The following is a 13,850-nucleotide window of genomic DNA, read 5'->3' on the forward strand; positions in this document are numbered from 1 at the left end:
TATAGCCACACCTGCTTATATTGAACTACAGCTTTTGCTGAGTCGTTGCATCCATTTAACACTTTCAGTGCTTGACTTACATTTTTGTAATTAAAAATACCTAGTTAATTTTTTAATATTTTTGACATAAACTCCATTTTTGGGATGGTTCCCCAGCCATTTTAAGAGTCTTTTTTTTGCCCTGGCAATGACTTTATTGAAACATTTCACCTTAGAAAAGTCTCGCTGTCTTCGCAGGAGGAGGAAGAAGAGCAGAGAAGGCAGAAAAATGAAGCTTCCAGGGAACAAAGTGCAAAGGCATCTGAAGGTATCTACCAACTAACAGTGGATTATAGGAAGCTCAAATGCTGCCAAACAGAATTTATGAGAGCCAGCATGGCAAAGATGAACTGCTTCCCATAGTATTGAAGGAAGTTGCTGATTTACCCTGGACTGCTTGCCAGTATTTTTGATAAATCTTCGAGAACAGTTGAGGTCCGAGAGGGCTAAAGAAGAGCAAACATTGAGTTTCTCTTCAAAACAGTAGATCCAGGAAACTACACATCAGTCAGCCTAGTCTCAGTATCAGGAAAACTATTAGAATGGATTATGCAAGAGTCTGTTTGTAACCATCCTAATGTCAATGATATGATCAGTAGGACCAGCATGGATTTGTCAAGAACAAATCCTACCAAACTAATGTAATCTTTATTTTTATTTATTTATTTATTTATTTTGGCCAGGTAACTAAGTTTAGTAGATAGTGAAAATGCTTTGGGTGTCATTTATTTTTATTTCAACAAAGCTTTTTACAAGGTTCCCCCATAATGTGTATTTTGATTAGCAAACTGCTTAAGTGTGATATAGATGTAACATTTTCAGACTGAGCCATAATTCTTCATCAGTGGAGCCAGTGACCTAGAAGTGTGGCGATGTCTCCTTTTCTGGATGGCTTTAGAGAAAGGGTAGACAGATGTATTCTGGAAGTGCTTTAGATGAGAGATCCTGCATTAAGCAGGGGGTTAAACTGGATGGTACATAAAACTCCTTTTGACTCCATCATTCTGTGTTTTTTAATTTTTATATTTTTGTATATTTAAAATGTTTTGAGTCACAGGAAGGAAAAAAGTAATTGGAACCCCATCCTATATCTTCTGAAATTGCAGTAGATATATGCTTTTAGATATGTCTTTACAACCATGAAGACTGGAAACATATCTATCTTTTTAAAATGGGATCCTTTTTGTCTCTGGAAGCTAAATTCTGGTCTAAGGCCACCACGTGCTTGCTGATTTTATTCACCATTGAACTGTTGCCTTCAATGCAGCTATAGTTGTATATTCCTGCATGGCAGAATGGGCTTGGACTGGATGGGCCTTGTGATCTCCTCTAAGATTCTGTGACAATATCACTTTACCCTTTGTACAGATGATGGTGAGAGTGACGACTCCTCAAAGTGTTCTCTTTATGAAGACTCTGATGAGGACGGCGACAGCACATCTGATTCGGAGAGCAGTTCTTCCTCCTCATCTTCCTTGTCATCGTCGTCATCTTCCTCTGATGAAGAGGAAGAAGAGGAGGAGGAAGAGGAGGAGGAGGAAGAGGAGGCTGAGAGCATGGAAGAAATGGATGCATCTGCCATGAACAGCTGCCCAAGTGAGTCAACGGGAAGCACAGAGGAAGTAGAACAGCAAGCAACTAATGCTGAGATGGACAAAAAGAAGCCAGAAGCAGCTCTACTTCAAGGTGAGATGCACAGCTCTTGATTTTCCTTGGGAGTTGTACTGTCAGCTTTTGCTCTTTTCCTTCTGTTTGACGTTGAGTTCAGTGTTATATAAGAGAGTTTTCCCCACCTTTTGACTGAGTCTCTAAACACCTTCTTATTTATTGGATCCCTTAAAATGATTCTTGAAAGTTAGTTTTGGTTTAATATGGTAGGCCTACAATGAATGAAAAATGCCTCTAATTATTACCAATGAATTATTTCTGTACAATGTTTAAAGATACTGAGATACAGTAGAGTCCTGCTTATCCAACCTTTGCTTATCTGACATTCCGTCTTATCCAACGCCCCCCTTTTCCTCCAGCATTTCCTCTTCAATTAAAGGAGTGCTCTCCAACTCTCTCTCCATTCACAATAAGTGAAAAAGGCAAGATGAGGAGGAGGGAAGAAAGGGGGAAAAGAGACAGGACGGAAAGCAGAAGTGTCCTCCTTCCTTCCCGCTGTGATTTCCATGCTTCTCTTCCACATCCGGGCACTATCTGCTGGGACACTCTAGCCCTGAGGCATTGTCTTGCCTTAACCCTCTCAGTCCCTGTTGTTAGTATTCTAGGTGTCTAGCATTGCATTGGACAGATAACAGTAGGAGACTCCGTAATATCCGACATTTTCATTTATCCAACATTCTGCTGGTCCATTAATGTCGGATAAGCGAGATTCTACTGCAGGGGTCCACAAACTTTTTAAACAGAGGGCCAGGTCACAGTCCCTCAAACTGTTGGAGGGCCGGATTATAATTTGAAAAAAAAAATGAATTAATTCTTATGCACACTGCATATATCTTTTTTTGTAGTGCAAACATACTTAAAAATGCAATAATTAAAATGATGAATCATTTTAACAAATATAAACTTATTAGTATTTCAATAGGAAGTGTGGGCCTGCTTTTGGCTGATGAGATAGCATTGTTGTTGTTGTTGTTGTTGTTGTTGTTGTTGTTGTGTGCTTTCAAGTTGTTTCAGACGTAGGTTGACCCTGAGCAAGGGTCAGGTAAATGACCTTGGAGGGCTGTATCTGGCCCCCGGGCCTTAGTTTGAGGACCCCTGCTCTACTGTATAGATTTAAAGGCACTGCAAAGCGTTCCCTGATCTCTGTACCTCTGGATAATGAGAACAAATGTATTGAATTTATTGTGAAAATAACCAAAAAACAAAGCTAACCTTTGGAATTTAGTTTGGTGATGACTGGGAGTACAAATTCTGGAAATCTCTCTAAAAATACATTCTTGTTGCATGCTTTCAAGTCACGTCCAAGTCATGGTAACCCTAAAACGAACCTAGGGTTTTTTGGCAAGATTTATGCACAGCATGCTTTACCTTTCCCTTTCTCTGAGACTGAGCATGTGCCCAGTGAGTTTCTACGGTCAATCAGATATTCAAAGTTTCTCTCATAATCCCACGATAAAACTCCTTCACTGGCTCTCCAGTCTTCAATGACTTCTAGGTGCTAAACACTCTATTGTTTTCCCATCACTTTAATGACATAAAATAATTTATCTGATGGTTTCATTGCCTCTTATTGAATATTGAATATTTAACTGTTTCCAAAGGCTATTTGTTTGCTTTTGCTGTTTTTATGTTGTTCAGTTTCTTATTGCCTCAGTTACTCAACAGAGTATGAGGGACTTGACAGCCCATGGAACTGGCATGTCTATAGAGTTTTGTCTGTATCAAACATCTCCCTTATGTATTGCTTAGATCTTGTGGCAGAAGAGAAGCCTGCTCCCCAGGAGGATAGCATGCAGGTCCCACCACCAGAAGAGAAGGATGTTGAAGCAGCACTGGAAGAGCGGCCTAAGCCAGAGGAACGGCCTTCTTCACCCATCCCACTTCTGCCACCACCCAAGAAACGCCGAAAAACAGTCTCTTTTTCAGCTCCTGGTGAGGAGGATGAAACCAAGGGGGCTTTGGAGAAGCCACCTGAACTGGCACAGCCAGTTCTTCTCCCTCCACCACCCCCTCCTGTTCCCTCTACCCCCACAGATGAAGCACAATCCCCACTAGTGCCTGTGGAACCCATGCTACCACCCCAAGTGTCCTTATCTTCTGAAGCCCCAGCTCCCATTGCGCGTCCCCTGCCCCCTGTAACGTTTCCCGTTAAGCCAGCGCCTGCGGCTGGCCGCAAGCGGGAGTCTCCCAAAGCCAGCCAAAGAACAATCAGCAACCTGCCAGCAGACCATGCTTCTATGGTGAAATGTTGGTCAGAAGAGCTGGCATCTCCTGGCCGGTCCCGGAACCGCTCTCGTTCCCGTTATTCGGACCACCTTCGGGTCCCCCCGCCCCCTGAAGAAAAAGGCCTGCAGGTACGCGAACAAATGGGCGCCTCCTCATTGCTAGAACTAGCCAATCAACCCCACCGGGCCACGCTGACAAACATGGCTCTTAAGAGGCCTGCTGGTGCTGGTGGAGAAGACTCTGAGGAGACCGAGACCTCCGATGAGACTGAGGAATCCAAGGCAGCGGTGCCACCTCCTCCTATCCTGTCTCCTGAAGCCAGCAGCATCCTAATGGAACATAATTATGCCATGGCTGTCCGCGCTGCCCCTCGCAAGGCGGATGAGGCAGGCTCTATCGATCTGTTGCGAATGGATTTGTATAGTGAGCAGATGGGTGAGATTCTGGAGGCTCCTGAGGAGGTGGTGGCAGATGCCACTGAGACCAAAGCTGAGCCTGAATTAAGGGACCTGGTTGCACTGCCCCCTCCGCCTTCTCTGCCAGCGGAGAAACCCAAAGCCACTGTCCGAGAGCAGCAGCAGCCCCAAACCAAGAAGGCACATTCTAACTGGCTCAAAGAGGAAGCATTAATAAAGGACCCAGGGCTGTTACCCTTTGGGCCCGAGGACCTCTTTCCTTCAGACAGTGAAGAGGAGGAGGAGGAGGAGGAAGATGAGGAGGAAGAAAGTGCTGACAGCAGCGATGAGGGCGAGATTCGCAGGAGATCCCTGCGTTCCCATTCGCACAAGCATGCCCCAGCCAAGCCACCTCCTCCGCCTCCTGTCTTTGAGACGCGCAGTGAGTTTGAGCAAATGACCATCTTGTATGACATCTGGAACTCAGGGCTAGACTTGGAGGACATGAAGTACCTGCGGTTGACTTATGAGCGCCTGCTGCATGAGGACAACAGCACGGACTGGCTGAATGACACCCACTGGGTCCACCACACCAATATCCTTTGTGAGCAAAAGAGGGGGATACTTAGGAAGGATGTTCTTGTATCTGAGAACTTGTTTTATATCATTTTGAGTATTGTAGTTCTTCCAGAGATTTCTAGGAATTAAGGAAGCCTGCTGAGAATTGTTTTAGAGATTCCTAGTCTTTCCTCCAACATAATGCCACATCTAAAATTCCATAGGAAGAAGAAATGAACATTTAAATTGGTTACCTCTATTGTATAGGTGTACCGTATATACTTGAGTATAAACTGAGTTTTCAATCCTTTTTTGGCTGAAAAAGCCCCCACCGGCTTATATTCGAGTCATAGTTATTATTTTACTCTGTTGTTATTGTTATTATTATTACATTTATTATTTTAATTTACTATTGTTATTACATTTATTATTTTACTCTATTATTATTGAAAGGATATGTAAGCACATTTACATTGAAGAAGGTTAGAATAATGGTTTAATCAGAGTTGGAGAGTCTTATCTTAAATTACAGTTTTATGTAAATATTCAAAAACGTTTAACCTTCTGATGCCTTATTAATGTAATTTTATTGGTATCTATTTTTATTTTGAAATTTACCAGTAGTGGCTGCATTTCCCACCCTTGGCTTACACTCAAATCAATATGTTTTCCCAGTTTTTTGTAGTAAAATTAGGTGCCTCGGCTGATATTTGGGTTGTCTTATACTTGAGTATATATGGTAACATGGATCTTTCCATCCTATCATATGAGAAGATGCCTATCTAAGCATATTGGTAGGCTTTGCAAATTTTTAATTTAAAAAACAAACAAAAATTACAGCCATAGAAATCTCAAGCATTTGATTTTTCTGGTTTGGCAATGTGATATTACTCTGTGTAAAAATGCAGATTAACCTTTTAATCAAACTTACATGTGTAGTGCTTTCCACTAAAACCCAATCAATTTCTGCTGTTGTTGGCGAACTGGGAACCCTTTTGTTTTATATTCACCATTATCTTTCATTCCACAGTTTCAAGATGGAAGTTTATGACCATATGTTTAATTTTTGAGGGTCACAATAGATTGGATGCTATGTTGATTCTGCCTTACTCTCGGGCAGGCCTGCACGATTTGTGGTCCTCAAGGTTTTTCGGACTCCAGCTCCCAAAATTTCTAACTATTGGTCAAGCTGGCTACGGCTTCTGAATGTTGGAGTCCCAAACACCTGGAGGGTCACAGATTGTGCAGGTCTAATCTTGAGCTAGCTGGTTAAATTTGTTGCTGTAGAGAGAAAAAGTGTAGACATTGGAGAACAATAATTTTTCTCTTCTTCTCCAGTGCTCATTCCTTCTTCTCACCTTGATTCCAAAGTTTCTTAAGAGGCATGTAAGAGATATTGAGTTTGAGGCCCATTTTCTTGCTGCCATCTTGCTGCATATTTCTCTTTCTTCTCCTTAACTCCCCTGCCTCCACTCACAAACATTGCAAACCCAAAGCGGAAGCGTAAGTCTTCGGATCTGCGGGAACATCAGACAGGCTGTGCCCGCAGTGAGGGCTATTATCACATCAGCAAGAAGGAAAAGGACAAGTACCTCGATGTGTGCCCAGCCATCGTACAGCAACTGGATGCCCCTGATACACAGGTCTGACTCCCTTTGCTGAGATGTGTCCCCTCTACCCCTTCCTACCAATCCTGAAATTTACCACTTTTTTTGAACTGGTGACAAACCTAGAATTATTACTAGCTGAAAAGTATAGAAATAAATACCTTTGAGAAAAAAAGATTAGAACGGGGCACATTCCACGTTAAAAACATGTAAAAAGTTTATACTAAAATGCAAAATGGCTGAACTACTTACTTTAAGAGTAATAGAAAAAATATGAGTGGACCAGGATGGACTGTGGTGAAAAAAAGCTCCAGATATTGGAAACTTCTGATCTGTTCTAGAGTATGCCCATCAAGAGACCAATGGTAAGGGGAAAGGTTTTTCTCAAATACCAGAACTTTAGATTTCTCATAGTTGATTTTTAGGTCATTCTGGGAACAGTAATTAAAGAATTTCCTTAGTAAATTGTATTTATTTATTTATTTATTTATTTATTTATTTATTTATTTAGAGTATTTATATCCCGTCCTTCTCACCCCCGGAGGGAGACTCAGGGCAGCTTACAAAGGACAACTATTAGATGCCAGCAATATACAAGTAAAATATCACAATTAAAACAGCAATTAAAACATTTATGCACATGCAATTTAAGACAGTCCGCCAGTTCAAACTCATGGTCCAGGTCAGTTCATAGGCGGTCACTTAAAACAATCTTCCTACTTGCTTCATCTACTTCTGAAATGACAGGTTTTGAGTTTTTTTACAAATGGCCAGGAGGGAGTGGACAGATCTAATTTCATTGGGGAGGGCATTCCATAGCCGAGGGGCCACTATGGAGAAGGCCCAGTTTCGACCAGCCTTGGAGCGTGAGGTGATAACAACACCATCTGCATAAAGCAGTAAGGAGATTCTCCTAGTTCCTAGCATGGGCAAGTGTCCATTGTTGTCCAAAAGGGTTTCCTCCATGTCATTTATAAATATTTTTAATAAGGTGGGGGCAAGGATGCAGCCTTGACGGACTCCTCTGGACATGGAGATCTCACCAGAGAATTGATCCAGGTTGCCACATCTAATCTGAAGTTTGCTGTCACTGTAAAGGGCCTTAATAAGGCCAAGAAGTCTTTTATCTTTCAGCATCTTACTCAGTTTTCCCAATAGTTTATTTCTAGAGATGAAGTGGGATGCCAGTTTCAGGTCCATGAAGGCCACAAACAGCTTGCCTTGTAGGAGTCTAACATGTTTCTCAGCAAGATGGGAGAGCACTAAGCAGTGGTCAGTGGTTGAGTAGTTCTTTCTAAAAGCTCCTTTTTGCGTTATTTGACTCCAAGAAGGAAGAGAGGTCTCTTGCACAAATATTGTGCATTGAGTTTCCCATAATCAAGGGCAAACTGATTGGTCTATAGTTCCCTGGTTCACTGGTAGGGTAAATGCAGGATAAATCCCGATTTACTGTTGAGAGAAACTGAACTGCCTTTTAGAGATGTGAGATCTCTTCATACTGCTGATGGCCACTTTAATGCATGGTCCCACCTCAAAGCTGGATGAGCCAGTGGCTGAGAGAAGGGGAACCCCTTTGCGGACTCCTCTTATACACTTCATGCAGTCATATTTAACAACCTTCCTTTTCCTTCCCAGGGCACCAACCGCATCTTGTCTGAACGGAGGTCTGAGCAAAGGCGCCTTCTCAGTGCCATCGGATCTTCTGCCATCCTTGATAGTGATCTTCTGAAACTTAACCAATTGAAGGTACGGAAGCTGTCCAGTTAAGCGAGTGTGAGAAGGACTGAACAAGAAATGTTCAGTGAATACTTTACTAATAATGTAATATAGTATATTGTATATACATATAATATTTTAATATTATAATGTAATATAATATAATACTAGTAATAATAATAATACAATATTATAATTATATATTTACGTTACATGTAATATTACTAATAATATTACAATATAATGGTATAGTGCAATATAGTAATATATAATACTGATATTGTTCTATGCTAATAATATAATATATTGTATGAAAATATATCTTTTAAGCTGCTCTGAGTCCCCTTCGGGGTGAGAAGGGTGGCATATAAATGCCGCAAATAAATAAATAAATGTCCCCTGCAGCAGGGATAGGGGACTTGCTTTCATTATGTCCCTTGGAAGGAAAAGATCACAGATAGGGACTAGTATATATCTGAAAATGCTGGGACTTCTTGGAAGCTGTACTGAGCTAGATACAAAAGATTATTTTTGCTTTAAGAGATAGGAGAGAGATTGAGAGCAAGCTTTTAATAAGACTTTGTGTGCAGTCACAAAAAATATTTTTTTGAGTTTTGAGGAAATCTACCTGTTCTCCCAGATTATGTTACCCAAGCAAACTCCATGTGTTCAGTTGGGATATGATCTTCCATCTATAGTTCTTGCATTCTAGAATGAGAAGCAGGGGATTCATGGAGCACTGGAACCATACGTGTCTAGGGCAGGATGGATAATTGTGACAAAGCTGGTGGGTCTCACAGGAGTTGCAAAAATCTCTGGAGGGCTGGAGTTTGCTCACCTTTTATCCTGAGGATGAAGTCAATTGCAATCTTTCCCCAATGTCCATGGGTTAATATCACTTACTGTGTTCTGAAAAGGGACCCTGAATGGTTAGGAGTGTTTTTTCTTGGCTCCACAGTCCTTACATTCAGAATGAACCAAAACCATCAACATGTTTCTAGCCTTTTTGGAGTTGTATTGATATTTTAGGGGTTTGCTGGCAGGGAACATAGATTTTAATAATCATTTGCATGTCCCTGCAAACTTGCTCCAAGTTAAGATCAGTAAGTACCATACTTTTTCTCTACATCTTCTGTCTCCTTCCTCCCTTGTAGTTCCGGAAAAAGAAGCTACGGTTTGGCCGGAGCCGAATTCACGAATGGGGCCTCTTTGCAATGGAGCCAATTGCTGCCGACGAAATGGTCATTGAGTATGTGGGTCAGAACATCAGGCAGGTGAGTGTCAGTAACTATTAGGCTATTTTACTGTCTTGGTGTCTTGTGCAGAGGTGTCTTCATAATGTAAGAATGCAGTAGCCTCATTCGAAAGCAGGCATGGGCAAACTTCGGCCCTCCAGGTGGTTTGGACTTCAGCGGCTACAATTCCTAATAGCCTACTGGCTGTTAGGAATTGTGGGAGTTAAAAGTCCAAAATACCTTGATGGGCAAAGTTTGCACATGCCTGGTCAAAAGGCAGCCTCTAACCTTGACGGTTTCAGTTTTGTTTGTATCAGAAAAAGTTAATCTGAAAGTGTTCTGAAATGTTAATGAGCCTGCTTAGTATGCCTACCATTAGTGGACACTAGGAGGTGCTGTGGCTTCTTCTTGGAGTAGAACAAGCCTCTTTCTTAGAGCCTCATTTCCTTTAAATTCCAACCTCTTTGCTAGATGGACATTCTTGTGAGAAATACTGCAATGGTAATGGCCTGGTTTCATTTTCTCACACTAGAAAATAATCTTTTGACTGCCTTCTTCTGATTCCTGATCAATTTCTTGCTATATACAGCAGCTTGTACTTAAGTCAGTTCTTCTGTTCCTAAATAGTACCTCATATGCCAATTATTTGTGTCCTATCCTCCCAAGGTTGTGGCTGATATGCGTGAGAAGCGATATGCCCAGCAAGGCATTGGAAGCAGCTATCTTTTCCGTGTGGACCATGACACAATCATCGATGCCACCAAATGTGGAAACCTAGCCCGATTCATCAACCACTGCTGCACGGTGAGTTATATGAGATTTACAGAGAAAAAATGCTCCTGCTATTGCTCTTATTGTTGTCAATATCAAATGAATCCAATTTCTTCTTTGTGGTTTCTGAGAATCACACAAATGCATTAATTTGTGTCTAATTTATATAACAACGCCAATTACCAAAGCATTGTACTGAGTAAGATAAACAACGGCAGCAAAACCCCAAGTCCCTGGCCCCATTAGCATTACTTGAATTTTTGCGATCACCTAAATCTGCATACTGTATATACTCAACTCTAAGCCGACCCAAAAATAAGCTGAGATACCTAATTTTACCACAAAAAACTGGGAAAATATATTGACTCGAGTATAAGCTGAGGGTAGGAAAGGTAGCAGCAAATGGTAAATGTCAAAATAAAAATAGATACCAATAAAATTACATTAATTGAAGCATCAGTAGGATAAATGTTTTGAATATTATTTACATAAAACTGTAATTTAAGATAAGACTCTCCAACTCTGATTAAACTATTATTCTAACCTCCTTCAATGTAAATGTGCTTACGTATCCTTTCAATAATAATAAAGAGAGTAAAATAATAAATGTAATAATAATAAAGTAGAGTAAAATAATAAATGTAATAACGATAATAAAGTAGAGTAAAAAAATAAATGTAATAATAATAATGAATAGAGTAAAAATAGATGTAATAATAATAATAAATAGAGTACAATAGTAAATATAATAATAACAATAATAGAGTAAAATAATGCAAATATAATAATAATAAATAGAATAAAATAATAAATGTAATAATAATAATAATAATAATAATAATAGAGTAAAATAATAAATAAGTTTGACTCGAGTATAAGCTGAAGGGGGCTTTTTCAGCCTAAAAAAGGGCTGAAAAACTCAGCTTATACTCGAGTATATACAGTAATTCCAATTTTAAAAGTCTACTTTTGGGAATCTTGTCAGCAAGCATGAATTGTGACCCCCAAAACCTCTTCTCAATTTATACATGAGGTTGACTTATGGACAAATTATACACAGTCTTTTGACATTTCATATGCACAAGTGTTCTGTTGTTCCCTTGTCTCTAAGTTCTGGGGAACTGGCATCATAAAATGGAGAGGCAGTGCTGCTAGCATTGGCACAGAGCCGTCCCTGCAGCTCATTTCTCCCCATCTTTCTCTTCCTCAGCCCAACTGCTATGCCAAAGTCATCACCATTGAATCCCAGAAGAAGATTGTCATCTACTCCAAGCAGCCCATCAGCATCAATGAGGAGATCACTTACGACTACAAGTTCCCAATCGAGGAGAACAAGATTCCCTGCCTGTGCGGCACAGAGAATTGCCGGGGCACACTGAACTGAGAGACACAACCATAGAATTCATATTTATTTTGTTTCCCCGCCCCATCTCTCTATGCGACCACCATCGTGTCACCATGTAGCTCATCTCATCTCCCCACAGAGCTGTGGTGGGAAAACTCTCAGTCCCTCTAAGACCTGTCCAGGTACCTTTTAAACTTCCTAACCCATGAGAAAGCACTTCCTCGGTTCCTAATCAATGAGAAACTCCTTTTCCTTCATTGCAGTCAGCTGGCAACATGTCTTTGATGTTGCTATGATTTTTTTCCAATCCTTTTTAAATTCAGCTCCTCCTTGAGAAAATCATTTCACGAAAAGTATGTAGGTTCAGACCTTTGGCAGAAAGGAAATATATCTTTCCCTATCCATGATAAGGAAAGATTGGTTGGGGTAATTCTTCAAAACTAAACAAAATCTTCTTAGCTATGAAAACAGCTTGGCGAATGCGCCAGTTGACTATTTTCCTTCTAAGTGTCCATAGATTAATAGAACTCAAAAGGAAAACTTTTTTCACAATGCCAACCTTAAAAGTTTTCCTCTTGAGTGGAAACTTCCTTGTGATCAAGACTTCGAATGTGGCTTCTTGAAGCAGAGCATCACTTTGATGTCAGAAATGGTCAGAGTTAAGAAGTACCCCAACCAAGGCTTGAAATACCAAGGCTACTGAGTATTTTTTTCCTTTCCTCCCATTTCCAAAGGTTAAATTAGGGCGTGGTGATGTCTGGGAGGGAGAGTCTGTCCCCATTCCTATCTCTTCCAGAGCAATCCTTTCTCCAGAGCCTGGGTCTGGGATGAGACACTGATAATCAGTGGAGTCAGAATGTCCTTGGAGTTTCACGCTGCAGCATCATTCATCGGTATTTGTCATCATGAGCCAAAATGTGAGCCACTTTATTTTAGATCCCTCTCCATCTATTCTTACAAGCACTTGAGGCCACAGCATTAGAGATCCTAAAACAGTTGGGTTGTGTCATTCACGCTGTAACCTCCCTGACCGTCTCCTTTCCTCTTGTTCTATTCTGTAACATTTAGCAAGAAGTAGGGGGAAGCATCTCCCATGATAGTGAAGGGAGGGGGGTTGAATTTCTTTCCCTGCTACACTTAACAGCTTCAGCCAGGCTGACTTGCAGTGTAAGCTAATCCCTGCCCACCCCACCCCACCCCCTAATAATTTTTCTTTAGGAGAAGAAAGTTGTGTATATATCTATTCCAGATGGATTGGCTGTTTCTTGTAGAAACACATACATTTATTGGTATGTAAATATTTTAATTGTTTTTTTTTTGTTTTTTGTTTTGTTTTCCACTTCATACTAAAAAGAAAACTGTAAATAATGTTACAATGTGTTTCCTTCTCCTGTTTTTATTCCCACTTGCAATGTGGCACCCTTTTCTTTGTTTTTGTCCTGGGAAAGAACATACATCCTTTTGGATGATGCATTGGAGGGGATCAGAAAAGTGGTTTGTTCTTCATCGGAGTCAGTTTTGAAAGACGGAAGGCTTTAAACAAAACATTTGGAAATATTTTAGGAACTTTTTGTAAAAAAAAAGAAAAGAAAAGAAAAGAATCATTCAGCATTCTGTTTGTTGTGTATGTTGCTATTCCAACTAATTACTGAATACTTGAGCCATTCCCTTTGAGAGCACTTTTTCTCTGGCAAACGTTTTCTTCGAATCCATGTCGTGTTCTTATATTTTTCTATCCCAAAGGTTCATGAAGCACTGGGAGAAAGCCTTTCAGTAAATTGCCCATTATGTGCCACGTACAATTGTTAGTCCCCAACCACAGTAGATCCATTGAAACAATAGGACACGTATCAGCTTTGACTAAACGAGTCTCATTAATCCACCGTGTCCACTCTAGTTAGGACGATGAGTTGGATTTAGCACTCTGCCTGCAAATGTAGGTTTCCAATGATGTTTGAATTACGGGGAGATTTCAGGAACAGATGCAAAGGGGCTGGACCACCATCTTCTTGTTGCTGCCATTCTGCTGAAACTCTCCTCCAGACAGGCAACTGATTTATTTTATTTCTCCATTTCCTTTCTCTAGGGCGGGGGCGGGGGCGGGAGCAGGGGGGGAGGGAACAGAAGGTCAGTAGGTGTAGCCATCTTACCAGAAGTATAAAATGGATCTTCTGTGACAGACAAGGGAAATCATGTGGTCCTCCAAATGTTGCTCAATTGCAGTTCCTATCATCCCTGCCTAGACTAGCCTTTAGTGAAGAGTGATTAAGAGTTGTAGTCCAGCGGCATA

The 13,850-nt window shown here is 40.7% G+C and overlaps 1 protein-coding gene across 2 annotated transcripts in view; it reads left to right on the top strand.

The window, feature by feature from the left end:
• The window catches only part of SETD1A (SET domain containing 1A, histone lysine methyltransferase), a 36,009-nt gene extending 23,081 nt beyond the window's left edge, over positions 1-12,928 (top strand). For both annotated transcript variants that reach the window (XM_060780166.2, XM_060780168.2), the window contains exons 13-20: positions 238-307; positions 1,408-1,725; positions 3,457-4,923; positions 6,360-6,529; positions 8,129-8,239; positions 9,364-9,483; positions 10,111-10,248; positions 11,426-12,928. In XM_060780166.2, coding sequence (XP_060636149.2) covers positions 238-307; positions 1,408-1,725; positions 3,457-4,923; positions 6,360-6,529; positions 8,129-8,239; positions 9,364-9,483; positions 10,111-10,248; positions 11,426-11,599 — 2,568 coding nt within the window. In that variant the 3' untranslated portion in view covers positions 11,600-12,928. The remainder of the gene's footprint in view (positions 1-237; positions 308-1,407; positions 1,726-3,456; positions 4,924-6,359; positions 6,530-8,128; positions 8,240-9,363; positions 9,484-10,110; positions 10,249-11,425) is intronic.
• The last annotated feature ends 922 nt before the right edge of the window (positions 12,929-13,850 follow it).

Source organism: Anolis sagrei, chromosome 6, assembly GCF_037176765.1.
Source record: "Anolis sagrei isolate rAnoSag1 chromosome 6, rAnoSag1.mat, whole genome shotgun sequence".
Classification (NCBI taxonomy): domain Eukaryota; kingdom Metazoa; phylum Chordata; class Lepidosauria; order Squamata; family Dactyloidae; genus Anolis; species Anolis sagrei.